This window comes from Mus caroli, unplaced genomic scaffold, assembly GCF_978045245.1.
Source record: "Mus caroli unplaced genomic scaffold, Mus_caroli_1 scaffold_8, whole genome shotgun sequence".
Lineage (NCBI taxonomy): Eukaryota > Metazoa > Chordata > Mammalia > Rodentia > Muridae > Mus > Mus caroli.
Window position 1 is genome coordinate 129104306 of NW_028227263.1, and position 16663 is coordinate 129120968.

Below are 16663 nucleotides of genomic sequence, written 5' to 3' on the forward strand. Positions count from 1 at the left end.
ACTCAAGATGATGACCTCCAGGTCCATCCATTTGGCTAGGAATTTCATAATTTCATTCTTTTTAAAAGCTGAGTAGTACTCCATTGTGTAAATGTACCATAATTTCTGTATCCATTCCTCTGTTGAGGGACATCTGGGTTCTTTCCAGCTTCTGGCTATTATAAATAGGGCTGCTATGAACATAGTGGAGCATGTGTCCTTCTTACCGGTTGGGACATCTTCTGGATATATGCCCAGAAGAGGTATTGCTGGATCCTCAGGTAGTACTATGTCCAATTTTCTGAGGAACCGCCAGACTGATTTCCAGAGTGGTTGTACAAGCTTGCAATCCCACCAACAATGGAGGAGTGTTCCTCTTTCTCCACATCCTGGCCAGCATCTGCTGTCACCTGAATTTTTGACCTTAGCCATTCTGACTGGTGTGAGGTAGAATCTCAGGGTTGTTTTGATTTGCATTTCCCTGATGATTAAGGATGTTGAACACTTTTTCAGGTGCTTCTCTGCCATTTGGTATTCTTCAGGTGAGAATTCTTTGTTCAATTTTGAGCCCCATTTTTTAATGGGGTTATTTGACTTTCTGGAGTCCACCTTCTTGAGTTCCTTATATATATTGGATATTAGACCCTTATCTGATTTAGGATAGGTAAAGATCCTTTCCCAATCTGTTGGTGGTTTTTTTGTCTTATTGATGGTGTCTTTTGCCTTGCAGAAGCTTTGCAGTTTCATGAGGTCCCACTTGTCAATTCTCGATCTTACAGCACAAGCCATTGCTGTTCTATTCAAGAATTTTTCCCCTGTGCCCATATCTTCAAGGCTTTTCCCCACTTTCTCCTCTATAAGTTTCAGTGTCTCTGGTTTTATGTGAAGTTCCTTGATCCACTTAGACTTGACCTTAGTACAAGGAGATAGGAATGGATCGATTCGCATTCTTCTACATGATAACAACCAGTTGTGCCAGCACCATTTGTTGAAAATGCTGTCTTTCTTCCACTGGATGTTTTTAGCTCCCTTGTCGAAGATCAAGTGACCGTAGGTGTGTGGGTTCATTTCTGGGTCTTCAATTCTATTCCATTGGTCTATTTGTCTGTCACTATACCAGTACCACGCAGTTTTTATCACAATTGCTCTGTAGTAAAGCTTTAGGTCTGGCATGGTGATTCCACCAGAGGTTCTTTTATCCTTGAGAAGAGTTTTTGCTATCCTAGGTTTTTTGTTATTCCAGATGAATTTGCAGATTGCACTTTCTAATTCGTTGAAGAATTGATTTGGAATTTTGATGGGGATTGCATTGAATCTGTAGATTGCTTTTGGCAAGATAGCCATTTTTACACTGTTGATCCTGCCAATTCATGAGCATGGGAGATCTTTCCATCTTCTGAGATCTTCTAGAATTTCTTTCTTCAGAGACTTGAAGTTCTTATTATACAGATCTTTCACTTCCTTAGTTAGAGTCACGCCAAGATATTTTATATTATTTGTGACTATTGAGAAGGGTGTTGTTTCCCTAATTTCCTTCTCAGCCTGTTTATTCTTTGTGTAGAGAAAGGCCATTGATTTGTTTGAGTTAATTTTATATCCAGCAACTTCACCGAAGCTGTTTATCAGGCTTAGGAGTTCTCTGGTGGAATTTTTAGGGTCACTTATATATACTATCATATCATCTGCAAAAAGTGATATTTTGACTTCATCTTTTCCAATTTGTATCCCTTTGATCTCCTTTGGTTGTCGAATTGCTCTGGCTAGGACTTCAAGTACTATGTTGAATAGGTATGGAGAAAGTGGACAGCCTTGTCTAGTCCCTGATTTTAGAGGGATTGCTTCAAGCTTCTCACCATTTACTTTGATGTTGGCTACTGGTTTGCTGTATATTGCTTTTATCATGTTTAGGTATGGGCCTTGAATTCCTGATCTTTCCAAGACTTTTATCATGAATGGGTGTTGGATCTTGTCAAATGCTTTTTCTGCATCTAACGAGATGACCATGTGGTTTTTGTCTTTGAGTTTGTTTATATACTGGATTACGTTGATGGATTTCCGTATATTGAACCATCCCTGCATCCCTGGGATGAAACCTACTTGGTCAGGATGGATGATTGTTTTGATGTGTTCTTGGATTCGGTTAGCAAGAACTTTATTGAGGATTTTTGCATCAATATTCATAAGGGATATTGGTCTGAAGTTTTCTATCTTTGTTGGGTCTTTTTGTGGTTTAGGTATCAGAGTAATTGTGGCTTCATAGAATGAGTTCGGTAGAGTACCTTCTGTTTCTATTTTGTGGAATAGTTTGTGAAGAACTGGGATTAGATCTTCTTTGAAGGTCTGATAGAACTCTGCACTAAACCCATCTGTTCCTGGGCTTTTTTTGGTTGGGAGACTATTAATGACTGCTTCTATTTCTTTGGGGGATATAGGGCTGTTTAGATCATTAACCTGATCTTGGTTCAACTTTGGTACCTGGTATCTGACTAGGAACTTCTCCATTTCATCCAGGTTCTCCAGTTTTGTTGAGTATAGCCTTTGGTAGAAGGATCTGATGGTGTTTTGGATGTCTTCAGGATCTGTTGTTATGTCTCCTTTTTCATTTCTGATTTTGTTATTTAGAATACTTTCCCTGTGCCCTCTAGTTAGTCTGGCTAAGGGTTTATCTATCTTGTTGATTTTCTCAAAGAACCAGCTCCTTGATTGGTTGATTCTTTGAATAGTTCTTCTTGTTTCCACTCGATTGATTTCGCCTCTGAGTTTGATTATTTCCTGCCATCTACTCCTCTTGGGTGAGTTTGCTTCCTTTAGTTCTAGTGCTTTTAGGTGTGTTGTCAAGCTGCTAATGTGTGCTCTTTCTAGTTTCTATTTGGAGGCACTCAGAGCTATGAGTTTTCCTCTTAGAAATGCTTTCATTGCGTCCCATAAGTTTGGGTATGTTGTGGCTTCATTTTCATTGAACTCTAAAAAGTCCTTGATTTCTTTCTTTATTCCTTCCTTGACCAAGGTATCATTGAGAAGAGTGTTGTTCAGTTTCCACGTGAATGTTGGCTTTCTATTATTTATTTTGTTATTGAAGATCAGTCTTAGTCCATGGTGATCTGATAGGATGCATGGGACAATTTCAATATTTTTGTATCTGTTGAGTCCTGTTTTGTGCCCAATTACGTGGTCAATTTTGGAGAAGGTACCATGAGGTGCTGAGAAGAAGGTGTATCCTTTTGTTTTAGGGTAAAATGTTCTGTAGATATCTGCCAGATCCATTTGATCCATAACTTCTGTTAGTTTCACTGTGTCCCTGTTTAGTTTCTGTTTCCATGATCTGTCCATTGGTGAAAGTGGTGTGTTGAAGTCTCCCACTATTATTGTATGAGGTGCAATGTGTGCTTTGAGATTTACTAAAGTTTCTTTAATGAATGAGGCTGCCTTTGTATTTGGAGCATAGATATTCAGGATTGATAGTTCCTCTTGGAGGATTTTACCTTTGATGAGTATGAAGTGCCCCTCCCTGTCTTTTTTGATGACCTTGGCCTGGAAGTCAATCTTATCAGAAATTAGAATGGCTACTCCAGCTTGTTTCTTCATACCATTTGCTTGGAAAATTGTTTTTCAGCCTTTCATTCTTAGGTAGTGTCTATCTTTTTCTCTGAGATGAGTTTCCTGTAAGCAGCAAAATGTTGGGTCTTGTTTGTGTAGCCAGTTTGTTAGTCTATGTCTTTTTATTGGGGAGTTGAGTCCATTGATATTAAGAGATATTAAGGAAAAGTAATTGTTGTTTCCTGTTATTTTTGTTGTTAAAGTTGGCATTCTGTTCTTGTGGCTGTCTTCTTTTAGGATTGTTGAGGGATTACCTTCTTGTTGTTTCTAGGGCGTGGTTCCCGTCCTTGTATTGGTTTTTTTCTGTTATTATCCTTTGAAGGGCTGGATTCCTGGAGAGATAATGTGTGAATTTGGTTTTGTCGTGGAATACTTTGGTTTCTCCATCTATGTTAATTGAGAGTTTGGCTGGGTATAGTAGCCTGGGCTGGAATTTGTGTTCTTTTAGTGCCTGTATAACATCTGTCCAGGATCTTCTGGCTTTCATAGTCTCTGGTGAAAAATCTGGTGTAATTCTGATAGGCTTGCCTTTATATGTTACTTGGCCTTTTTCTCTTACTGCTTTTAGTATTCTATCTTTATTTAGTGCATTTGTTGTTCTGATTATTAAGTGTCGGGAGGTATTTCTTTTCTGGTCCAGCCTATTTGGAGTTCTGTAGGCTTCTTGTATGTTCATGGGCATCTCTTTCTTTAGATTTGGGAAGTTTTCTTCTATAATTTTGTTGAAGATGTTTGCTGGTCCTTTGAGTTGAAAATCTTCATTCTCATCCACTCCTATTATCAGTAGGTTTGGTCTTCTCATTGTGTCCTGTATTTCCTGGATGTTTTGAGTTAGGATCTTTTTGCATTTTCCATTTTCCTTGATTGTTGTGCCGATGTTCTCTATGGAATCTTCTGCACCTGAGATTCTCTCTTCCATCTCTTGTATTCTGTGGCTGATGCTTGCATCTATGGTTCCAGATTTCTTTCCTAGGGTTTCTTTCTCCAGTGTTGCCTCATTTTGGGTTTTCTTTATTGTGTCTACTTCCCTTTTTAGGTCTAGTATGGTTTTGTTCATTTCCATCATCTGATTGGATGTGTTTTCTTGTTTCTCTTTAAGGACTTCTACCAGTTTGGTTGTGTTTTTCTGTTTTTCTTTAAGGACTTGTAACTCTTTAGCCATGTTCTCCTGTAGTTCTTTAAAGTCCTTCTTGATGTCCTCTACCATCATCATGAGATATGCTTTTAAATCCAGGTCTAGCTTTTCAGGTGTGTTGTGGTGCCCTGGACTGGGCGAAGTGGGAGTGCTGGGTCCTGATGATTGTGAGTGGTCTTGGTTTCTGTTAGTAAGATTCTTACGTTTACCTCTCGCCATCTGGTAATCTCTGGAGTTGTTATCGTTGTCTCTGTTCAGAGGTTGTTCTTCTGGTGATTCTGAGTATCGTCTGTCAGCAGAGCTGGGAGACAGGCTCTCTCCTCTGAGTTTCAGTGGTTAGAGCACTCCCTGCTGACAAGCTTTCCTCTTAAAGGGAAGGTGTACAGATATCTGGCGTTTGGACCTCCTCCTGGCCGAAGAAGAAGGCGGAAAACAGGACCTTTCCCAGATGCTGTGTTGCTTTGGCAGGTCACAGAAGCTGTAGGCTTTTGTGGTGCACACTCTCAGCTGTGCAGACTAAGTTCCTAAGTTCAGTGGAGTCCTGGATCCAAGGTGTGCTCCCTGCTCCTGAGGCAGAGGGCTCCTGTGCAGGGCAGACCACTGTCTTCCAGCTGGGAGGGTGCCGGATGTCTGCGGCCCCAAAAGGGTGCTGCCTCAGCAGCTCTGTGGCTCCCACCTGTCCCAGAAGCTGTCTGCCTCTGTGGTCCTCACTCTGACCTGTGCAGACTAAGTTCGGCGGAGTCCCGGAGCCAAGATGGTGCTCCCTGCAGGGCAGGTCACTGTCCTCTGGCTGGGAGGGTGCCGGATGTCTGTAGCCCCAAAAGGGTGCTGCCTCAGTGGCTCTGTGGCTCCCGCCTGTCCCAGAAGCTGTCTGCCTCTGTGGTCCTCACTCTGACCTGTACAGACTAAGTTTGGCGGAGTCCCGGAGCCAAGATGGCGCTCCCTGCAAAGCACATCACTGTCCTCCGGCTGGGAGGGTGCAGGATGTCTGCGGCCCCAAAAGGGTGCTGCCTCAGTGGCTCTGTGGCTCCCGCCTGTCCCAGAAGCTGTCTCTTTGTACAACTTTAAAATTGCTGAATAGTAACCTTTGACTGTATGTGATAATATTTATTTCTCGCCATCAGTAAATATTTCAAAACACATAAAAAATGTTAATAATTTTTTACCTGCACTATAAATCTTACCTCTCAGCATTTGTTATAAGTTGAATAAGTGTCCTTGGCTGGAATCCTAACAGCACCTACAAGGAGCTATTCATGATGTCAGAATATTATTGGTTTGAAGGCATACCTTTTCCTGCCATATTACATCAAAGAGAAATTTTGGAAGATATTCGTAATAAGTTTGTGGTGAAAGAAGAAGACTTATTGATATTGACTTACCCCAAGTCAGGTAAGGATCATCAGTAAAACTAATTCAGAAATGTATAAGGGAGATTAGTACTTTGATCCTAATTCATTTCGGGTGATGAGTAGAGTGTTCTATATATTAATGTGTAAAATGACTTGTGGGCATGGAGATTTGTGTGTGTTCCACTCAGACTGACCTATGTGGGCAGAGGAGATCAGCTATGGCTCCAAAACAATGACAGTGCTCCCTGAGGCAGAATATGTCATTGGTCCCTCTCTCTGGGGAAGAGATAGAAGAGAGAGAGTGATGAGAATAAATGCAAGAAATAAGAGATAGAGGCATGTATGTGAGGATATGTGGAAGAGAGGACAGTTTCAGGTAAAATTGCTATGGACCTTGTCCAGGATGTAGAAAGAATCAGAACACTCAAGAAAGCAAAAAGCAACATCATGGTAGTTTTGTGATATGGATGATTGCTGTGTGGAAGGAGCACTGAACATTGAGCAAGTATTAGGTTGTTGACATATAAAGAAAAATGACACAGAAATTCCATAGGCAGTGGGAATATAGGAAAAAAGTACAAGACACTATCTCAGAGAAGGAAGCTAGAGAAACATCCAGTGATAAATGAGCACATAATCGGAAATCAAGTGTGTGTGATAAAAATGCACAAGGGAATTGATTCACCTTAAAAAGGAGAAGTACTCAGTCATATATTTCAGCATGGGGGCATCTCAATGACAGTGAATTAAATTAAATGAGGTAGTCTCAAAGGGCATGTGATATGATTATAACATTCTGAAATATATGAGATACAAATTCATTCCACCAGAATATAGAATGATGTTGGCCCAGGCCTGGAGGAGATATTCCATTGCCAGGTTGCTGTTTACTGAGTATAAGGTTTTGCAAATGAAGTCTAGAATATGATGAGTGAATATACTTTGCACTTATGTCACACAGCCATTGTGAATACAATTCTGTGTGCTTGAAATTGGGCAGCACTGTAAATTTTATGGGCATATATTCTACTTGAGGCTTTTTCACAAGTAATGTTGAAATGAGTGACAGTCACTTTTCCTTTTCCTTCAGGAACAAACTGGCTGATTGAGATTGTCTGCTTGATTCAGACCAAGGGAGATCCGAAATGGATCCAAACTGTGCCCATTTGGGACCGCTCACCCTGGCTAGAGACTGAGACAGGATATCCTGCATTAATCAATAAAGAAGGACCACGACTCATAACCTCCCATCTTCCCATCCATCTCTTCCCCAAGTCTTTCTTCAGTTCCAAGGCCAAGGTCAGTGTCCAGTGGTTGAAATATTCTTTGACTAAACACTCTGAACTTATTTTACCTGACAAATCCTGGAGGTCTTGCTGAAATGTGAAGATGGGATTCTCATGCAGTAGGTGATGCTGATGTTTCCCCACCTCAGACTATATTAGATAGAGTACAAGGATGTGGACCAGCACACAGTGATCCTGGGCAGCTTTAAGAAATAAAGTGAAATATCACACTGAAACATTCATGAACTACATATAAAGGCCAAATAGAGTTCAATCTCTAATGTACAATGGATATTACTATATCATTGTCATCAAAAAGCTAATCTTTCTTATATAATGTATAACTAAGCCCTGTGGGTGAAACACCAAAGACACAATTGCTCATAGGGGAAGAAAATTGACCAGCCATCAATTTTCAAAGATCAGTTATATATACAGTGTCATCACGTGTGTAGCTGTTTATTGAGATCAGTAGCCACAGAAGTCTCCCATGAAATGGAAAGAGGAACAGTAGAAGTAATCAGAGATATCCACATACTGACCTATGAAAGGTCCTAGTTAGTAAGAAATTTTTGTGTAAATTCCTCCATCCATAAAAGCTATAGTTTATGCTGCAACTACAAAGACAAACTTAGAATAATCTCTCACTAAAATGGCACAATGTTTGTGGCCATTCATATATATGTGTGTGTCTTATCTGGATTTGGAAAATTTTGACCAGGGAAACTGAAGCTTAAAGAGATGAATTCTATATTTCTGGCAGAGCCTCTCAGAAGACAGTTCCTGACAGCATGCACTTCTTTGCATCGAAAATAGTGTCTTGGTTTGGTTACTGAATATGGGATGGATCCCCAGATGGAGCAGTATCTGTATTGTCTTTCCTTCAGTCTCTGCTCAACACTTTGTCTTCATGTTTCCTCCCATAAGTTTTTGTCCCCCCTTCTAAGAATCATGGAAGTATCAACGCTCTGGTCGTCCTTCTAGAGCTTCATGTGGTGTGTGAAATATATTTTGGTTATTCTGACATACTGGGCTAGTAATAAATTATCAGTTAATGCATACCATTTGTATGCTTTTCTGATTGGGTTACCTCACTCAAGATGATATTTTCTATTTTTATTAATTTTCCTATGAATTTCAAAAGTCATTGCTTTTTATTGATGAGTAGTATGCCATCGTGTAAATGTATCACCCTTTCTGTATCATTTCCTCTGTTGAAGGACATCTGATATATTTCCATAATCTGTCTCTTATCATTACAGCTGCTATGAACATATCCTTGTTATATGTTGTAGCATCTTTTGGATATATGCTCGGGAGTGGGTCCTCAGGTAATACTATGTCCAATTTCCCTAGAAACCACCAGAGTGATTTCCAGAGTTGTTGTACCAGCTTGCAATCCCACCTGCAATAGAGGAGTGTTCCTCTCTCCATTTGTCCTAATGACAGTGTTCTTTGCCTTACAGAAACTCTGCAATTTTATTAGGTCCCATTTGTTAATTCTTGACCTTTGAGCATAAACCATTTCTGTTCTGTTCAGGAACTTTTCTCTTGTGCCCATGTATTTTAGGTTCTTCCCTACTTTATCTTCTATAAGTTTCAGTGTATCTGGTTATATGTGGAAGTTCTCGATACACATGGAGTTGAGCTGTGTAAAAGGAGACAAGAATGAATCAATTCCCACTGTTCTACAAGCTGATAGCCAATTAAACAGGCATCATTTGTTGAAAATGCTCTCTTTTTCCCAGTGGATGGTTTTAGAAGCTTTGCAAAAGATCAACTGAACATAGGTGTGTGGGTTCAATTTTGGGTTTTCAATTCTATTCCATTAATCCACCTGCATTTCATTGTACCAATAGCATAAATGTTTTATCATTATTGTTTATAACACAGCTTGAGATCAGGGATGGTGATTCACCCAGTATTTCGTTTATTGTTGAGAATAACTTTAGCTATCCTTGGGAAGTAGGAGTGGATGGTTGTCAGAAAACACTTTCATTGAAGCAGGGGGAAGGGGATTGGATTGGGGGTTTACAGGGAGGAGGTAGGAAGCTGAAAAAGGTGATAACATTTGAAATGTATACAAAAACATCCAATAAAAATATTTAAAATTTCTAAGACGACTTAGCGAGATGGCTCAGCTGTTAAGAGTACTGGCTGCTCTTGTAAAGGACCTAGGTTCAGTTCCCAACACCCACATGGTGTCTCACAACTCTCTGCAACTCTAGTGCCAGGGCATCCAACTCCCTTTTACTTAATGTCTGTGGGTTTCTGTCCACATATGGTGTGCAAAAATGAATGTGTGCACTCAGACATGCATAAATCAATACATTTGAAGATAAAAAGATGAGATATAGAATAATTGGTACAAAATATGAAGTTCATTTTATTAAAAATGATTACTTTGGGTGCTGGTGTGTTGGCTCCAAGGTAAAGAGCAGTAATTGCTTTTCCAGAGGTACTGACATCAGTTCCCAGAAACAACATGGTGGTTCATGACGATATGTAATGAGATCCAGTGCCTTTTGGTATGTCTGAATACAGCAACAGTGTATTCCTATGTATAAAATAAATATATTTTTAAAAAATAATGATTTCTTTTAAATTATTTCTTTTATGTTTTGACATTTTATAATAAAATATAATTATATATATAATCATTTTCCCCTACCATATTTCCCCTGCAAAATTAATATATAATTTTTTCTCTCTTTCAAATTTATTTTTTCCTTTTTCATTAATTATGTTGCATATATATACATATGAATATACATATATATTTCTAAATATATTCCTATGTTTATGTATTCCTATAGAGATATATATTTACATGCTTCTAATGTATACAGTATATATTCCTAAATAAATAAATAATCAATATATTCGTAAATGAATCTGTATATCCCAAATTACTTCAGTGCACTTTTCTCAGTCACTACAGTATTAATTGTATGTTTATTTTACAGGCATGGCATTTGGTGTTGGATAACCAATTGTTATTATAATCTTTAGAACTGTCGAATCAGTCTGTTTCTTTTTTTCATTATTAATGAACTAGTCATTTTGTTGTTCATTTTTTACAAATCATATAAAATTAGAAAAGGGGAATTATGACTATAGATTTTTCACTTGTGTATATGTTTTCCCACATAGAAATAGCAAATGTAATTAGAAATAATTAGATATTAGAATATATCATGTAAATTATGACAGTTAAAATGTGAGGAATAACTGTTGACCTTCATTTACATTTTCATCCATTCAAGGCGATCTATCTCATCAGAAATCCCAGAGATATTCTTGTGTCTGGTTACTTTTTCTGGGGAAACACAAACCTTGTGAAGAATCCAGGGTCTTTTGGAACATATTTTGAATGGTTTCTCAAAGGAAATGGTGAGTAATCTGTTAAATATAGGAGGGGGAGAAACTCAGAGAAATTAATTTCATTAATTAATTTATAAATTAATAAATTTATTTATTCATATTATATATATATTATAAATTTATTCGTTTGTTTGTTTGTTATGTCACAATATACAGCACCACTCTCCTCTTAATGACCCCTACTCACAGCTCCTATCCCCATCCTCTTCTCTTCGGTGAAGGGATAGTTGCCCTAGGGTACCTCCCTACCATGACACAACAATTCTCCCCAGGACGTGGTGTGTCTTCTCCCACAGAGACAAGACAAGGCAGCCCAGATAGAGGAATAGGATCCACAGAGAGGAAACATGTCCATGGAGAGCCCCAGCTCCAATTGTTGGGAGATCTGCTCAAAGACCAAGCTACAAATCTGCTACATATGTGCAGGGCCCCTAGGTCTAGCTCTGGATAACTTTTTGTTTGGTGGTTCAGTATCTGAGAGTGCTAAAAGGTCCAGGTTAGTTGACTCTTCTGGTCTTCATCTGGAGTTCTTAACCCCATTGGGTACAACAATCCTTTCCCCAACTTTTCCAAAAGACTTCCACAGCTCTAACTAATGTTTGGCTGTGGACTTATATATCTCTGTAATTCAGCTGCTACGTGGAGCCTCTCAGAGTACAGTTATTCTGGGCTATTGTAGGTAAGCATCTAAGAGTATCAGCAATAGTATCATGGATTGTTTCTTGTCCATGGTGTGTGTCTCAATTTTGGCCAGTAATTGATTGCCCATCTCTGCTCCATCTTTATTTCTGGACATCTTCTGGTTAGGACACATTTGGGGCCAAAGGTTTTTCTGAATGGGTTGCTATTCTTATCCCTCCACTGTGAATCCTATCCGCCTACAGGAGGTGGCATTTCAGATATGAGAGACCTTAGCACTGTGCTATCACCTGTCAGAATTCTCCAGAAAATGGCTCCCAAGATCCCATCTCCTCACCAAATAATGAAAGAGTTTGTAACTGTAGTTTCTTCTGAAGAGGTGTCTGATGTGTCTGTCACTGAAAAGTACAGCAGAGAGGAGGCCTTGGCAGGCTCCTCTCTCAACCTCTCCATGCTCCATTATGATAACACTTCAGAAACCATGGCAGACAGAAACCTTTCCTTTCCCCAAAGCACATTTGGGTCCAGGCAGAGATCAGCCATCTGGAAGCACTTCTACTTGTCACCCCTTAGTTGCTCAAAGGCTGTGTGTGTCCACTGTATGAATGAGTTCAGTAGAGGGAAGAACAGGAAGGACCTGGTCACAAGCTGCCTCATCAGGCACATGTGGAGAGCATATTGCTCCATTGTACTGCAGGAGAACGGGAGCAACACAGGCATCCCACCATTGTACCCTGTGCCCTGAACCCTGATGCCTGCCCTGCTGCCCCAAGAAGGGGATCTCAACTCTGCATCGTTATCTCCAGGCAAATGAGTCAAAGAGTCCCCTTCTGCCTCCTCATCCCCCGACAGACTTCCTGAGGTCCTGTCATCACACATAAATCCTGGGGATGTGTCCCCAGAAGATGTGTCCATGTTGTCATCCTCTGATGACTTGAGGGAGGCCTCTGTAGTGTTTTCTCCAGAGAAGCAGCCACCAGACACAGTAAATCCAAGGTTGGAATCAGGCACTGTCTTCCAGCAAAATTAAGGTGATGAGAAAACTATAGTCAGAAGTCTGGCATCACTTTTCCCTGTCCCTAATGGTCAGTCTCAAAGCAGTGTGCCAGTACTGTAGCTGCATTATTAGTCGGGGGAAGAAGGGAGATATTGGCACCAGTTGTTTGATGCAACACCTGTACAGACGCCACCCTGAGGTGGTTGGGAACCCAAGGACTTTCTGGGTGCAAGTTTGGCAATCTCTCCATATGCCACTTTGGCCTCTGCAGAAATATCCTCCAAATTAACTGACTTGCCAGCAGTGGTCAGAAAAAAAAACCCTCAAGGTGTGTTTCCTACTAATAGCAAGAAGACCACCAAGCTATGGAATCACTTTTCTATTTGTTCAGCAGACTCAACAAAGGTGGTGTGCCTGCATTGTGACCGGACCATCAGCAGGGGCAAGAAGCCCACAAACCTGGGCATCAGCTGTCTTCTGAACCATCTGCAGCAGTTCCATGGCCATGTACTCAAGAATGGCATCTCAGAGACCACTCTGTCCCATTCTCCAGGCATCTGGAGGCCTCTGGGCATAGAGCTCTTAGGGCCTTTCCCTTTCTGTGACTCCACAGAGAAGTTCTATGACTCTCATCAAGTTGCCAAAAAAATCACAAGTCTCATAGCTGAAATGATTGCACTTGACCTTCACCCACATTCCCTTGTAGACAATGTTGGCTTTAACAGGCTGCTCGAATACTTGAAACCTTGTACTCTTTACTCTCCCCTTCCTACTTCTCTAGAACAGCTATCCCAGATATGTATGACAATATGAAACAGATAATTATGTCACATCTGAAGGAAGCTGAGAGTGGTGTGGTTCACTTCACCTCTTGAATATGGATGAGTAGCCAGACTCGTGAATATCTGACCATTATAGCTCACTGGGTCACCTTCACACCCACTGTCCAACCACATTGTGAGGACCACCATTGCTCAGCACTTTTAGATGTGTCACAGATTGACTGTGACAATAGTGGAAATAGCATTCAGAAGCAATTGGAGTGTTGGTGGGAAGCCTAGGTGACTTCCATTGGCCTTCAGATTGGCATCACTGTCACTGACAATCCAAGCATAGGGAAGATGCTGAGTGAGGGTGAACACTCAAGTGTGCAGTGTTTCAGTCACACAGTGAATCTGATTGTGAGTGAGGCTATCAAGAGCCAGAGGATGCTCAAGAACTTACTGAGTATTGCCCGGAAGCTGTGTGAGCGGGTCCATCAGTCACCCAGAGTAAGAGAGAAGTTAGCAGAACTGCAGAAAGACTACGAGCTGCCACAGCACCAGGTGATCCAGGATGTACCGTCTAGGTGAAGCACATTGTTCCACATGCTTGAACATCTGATTGAGCAGAAGAGGGCAGTTAACCAGGTATCCATTGAATGTAACTTCAGAGAATTGATCAACTGTGACCAGTGGAAGGTCATGAGGTCTGTGTGCCATGTGCTGAGATCATTTGATGCTGCAATCCGAGAGATGAGTGCCCACATATCTACGCTGAGCCAGGTAATCCCCATGATCCACAGCCTCAGCAGAAAAGTGGAGATGCTGTTTGGGGAGACCATGGGCATTGACACCATGTTTAAGTCCCTGAGGGAAGCCATGGCGAGCTGCCTGTCTGCCACCCTTCATGACCACAGATACATCATTGCCACACTGTTGGACCCTCGCTACAAAGCTTCCCTGTTCACAGAAGAGGAGGCAGGGCAGTACAGGCAAGACTTAATCAGGGAGCTAGAAATACTGAATTCTACCTCAGAGGACACTGCCACCTCCAATGGCTGTGACTCAGGGACCCCACTTAAAGACACTGGCACAGAGGAGAGCCTGTGGTCACTCGCACCGATAGAGAGAGATCAGAGAGAGAAACTATCTGAAGACATGGTGCTTGCGTATTTGGAGGAAGAGGTGCTGGAACACAGCTGTGACCCACTTACCTACTGGAACCTAAAGCAGTCATTGTGGCCTGGGCAGTCTAACTTAGCAGTCTGATTTCTGGGCTGTCCCCCAAGTACAGTCCCCTCAGAAAAGTTGTTCAGCATATCCAAAGATGCTGGCAGCTTTGGCCAGCCCAGTCTCATGATGGAGCATTTTGAAAAGCTAGTCTTTTAAAAAGTGAATCTTCCTTTGATATGCTTTCAGTATTGAACTCATTGATGGAGCCACCAGACTGTAAACGTCCTTCAGAGTGCTAGCTATTGTACCAGGGCTGACTTGCCTGGATGGGCCATTTAGGACCCCAGACCAGGCATCTGGGGCTACCTGCCAGTTCTCACCATAATACCCACATGTGCCTTACTCCTCCTTCAGGCCAGGTGTCAAGGTGCATTTTCAGAAGCCCACTAGAAACAAAGTCTTGGCAATTATGAATTAGGATGATCAGGTTTAAAACTATAAAGGTTTTTTGTTTTGTTTTGAGAGGATAATAATCTGTTTTACTAGAATGAAAGGAAGATGTAAACAATTTTATTATGTAGGGTTTTTATTCAGTTGTGTAAAAACCATAAATTAGGTGCTGTATTTTAATTAAATATTTTATTTGCAACAAAACAGCTTTTGTGGCTGTTAAATGAAACCTGTAAATAGGAGGTGGAGGTTAAGCCATCCTGACTGAACAGTTCTTAACCACAGGCTCCAAAAGTATGTCCTAGAGGGAATATTCTGGAAGCTGTTTACATTACAGAACCAGGAATTTGAAAACAAAACTCAACTTGGGCATATCATGGAGTGTCAATCACATGGCGAATTGGTCATGAGCACGTTCCAATGTCAGGTGTTGCAATCAGGTTTTACAGGGTCAGTTAACTCAGAGATATCCTGCTTATTATGAGTCCCTTGAAATTTAATCCAATTTTTAAAGTCATGCTTAGGACTTCACCAGTGCATGATATGACATGTATAAAAGAGATAGGGCCTGTTGATCAAATATCCCTGCCTCTGGTTTACTTTTTGCATCTCTATACAATAAAGCTATCTAGTAAGAAGTATGTGCTGACCCCTCAGAGCTTGACCAGATACAGCTCAGATTCTTCTTTGAGGAGGTAGCTTGTTGACAAGGAAAGCGCTTGTATATTGCAGTCATGAGAAAAATCTTAGATATTTAGATTTTTTTCCTATGATAGGGAAGCCTAAACCATCATTGGTACATTATAGAGTGCCAAGGATATCAAAATGAAGTATCAGCTATCAGACACTTTACCTGACTCCAAAGTTTTTGCTTATGTCTTAAAAAAAAAAAAAGTTTTTCATTTTCTCATTGCAAATCAGTTAAATATTATGGGTGAAACAAATCACTCATTTGCCTCTGATATTTTAGAAAAAAAAATGTTTTGTTGAAATAGTGTATGTAGGCTCTGTATTTAATTTGCCTGGACTATGCTTTCGTGTGTTTATAAATGACGAACTTGGATACTGAAATTAAACTTTTTATTTTTTTAATACTTTTTATTAGGTATTTTCCTCATTTACATTTCCAATGCTATCCCAAAAGTCTCCTATATCCTCCCACCCACTCCCCTACCCACCTATTCCCACTTTTTGGCCCTGGCATTCCCCTGTACTGGGGCATATAAAGTTGGCAAGTCCAATGGGCCTCTCTTTCCAGTGATGGCCGACTAGGTCATCTTTTGATACATATGCAGCTAGAGTCAAGACCTCCGGAGCTAGAGAAACTACCCAAGGAACTAAAGGGATCTGCAACCCTATAGGTAGAACAACATTATGAACTAACCAGTACCCCGGAGCTAGCTAGACTTCAAGTCCTATATTGAACAGTTAGGGAAAGAGTGGGCAGCCTTATCCAGTCCCTGCTTTTAGTGGGATTGCTTCCAGTTTCTCACCATTTACTTTGATGTTAGCTACTGGTTTGCTGTATATTGCTTTTATTATGTCAAGGTATGGGCCTTGAATTCCTGATCTTTCCAAGACTTTTATCATTAAGGGGTGTTGGACTTTTTCTAATGTTTTCTCATCATCCAAAGAGATGATCATTTGTTTTTTGCCATTGAGTTTGTTTATATAGCAGATTATGTTGACAGATTTCCATATATTGAACCATCCTTGCATCCCTAGGATGAAGTTTCTTGAACATGAAGGATGATGGTTGGATGTTTTCTTAGATTCGGTTTGTTAAAATTTTATTAATTATTTTTGAGTCGATATTCATAAGGGAAATTGATCTGAAGTACTCTTTCTTTGTTGGGTCTCTATATGATTTAGGTATCAAAGTAATTGTGGCTTCAAAGAATGAATTGGGT

General features: G+C 40.5%; 1 protein-coding gene across 3 annotated transcripts in view; it reads left to right on the forward strand.

The window, feature by feature from the left end:
• The first annotated feature begins 5967 nt into the window (after positions 1 to 5967).
• Positions 5968 to 16663, forward strand: part of LOC147003500 (sulfotransferase 2A1-like) — a 32060-nt gene continuing 21364 nt past the window's right edge. For 2 of the 3 annotated variants that reach the window (XM_085842159.1, XM_085842160.1), the window contains exons 1-3: positions 5968 to 6103; positions 7154 to 7362; positions 10616 to 10742. In XM_085842159.1, coding sequence (XP_085698285.1) covers positions 5968 to 6103; positions 7154 to 7362; positions 10616 to 10742 — 472 coding nt within the window. Of the gene's footprint in view, positions 6104 to 7153; positions 7363 to 10615; positions 10743 to 12088; positions 12109 to 16663 lie in introns of all 3 variants that reach the window. The other variant, XM_085842158.1, reaches the window with a different exon arrangement.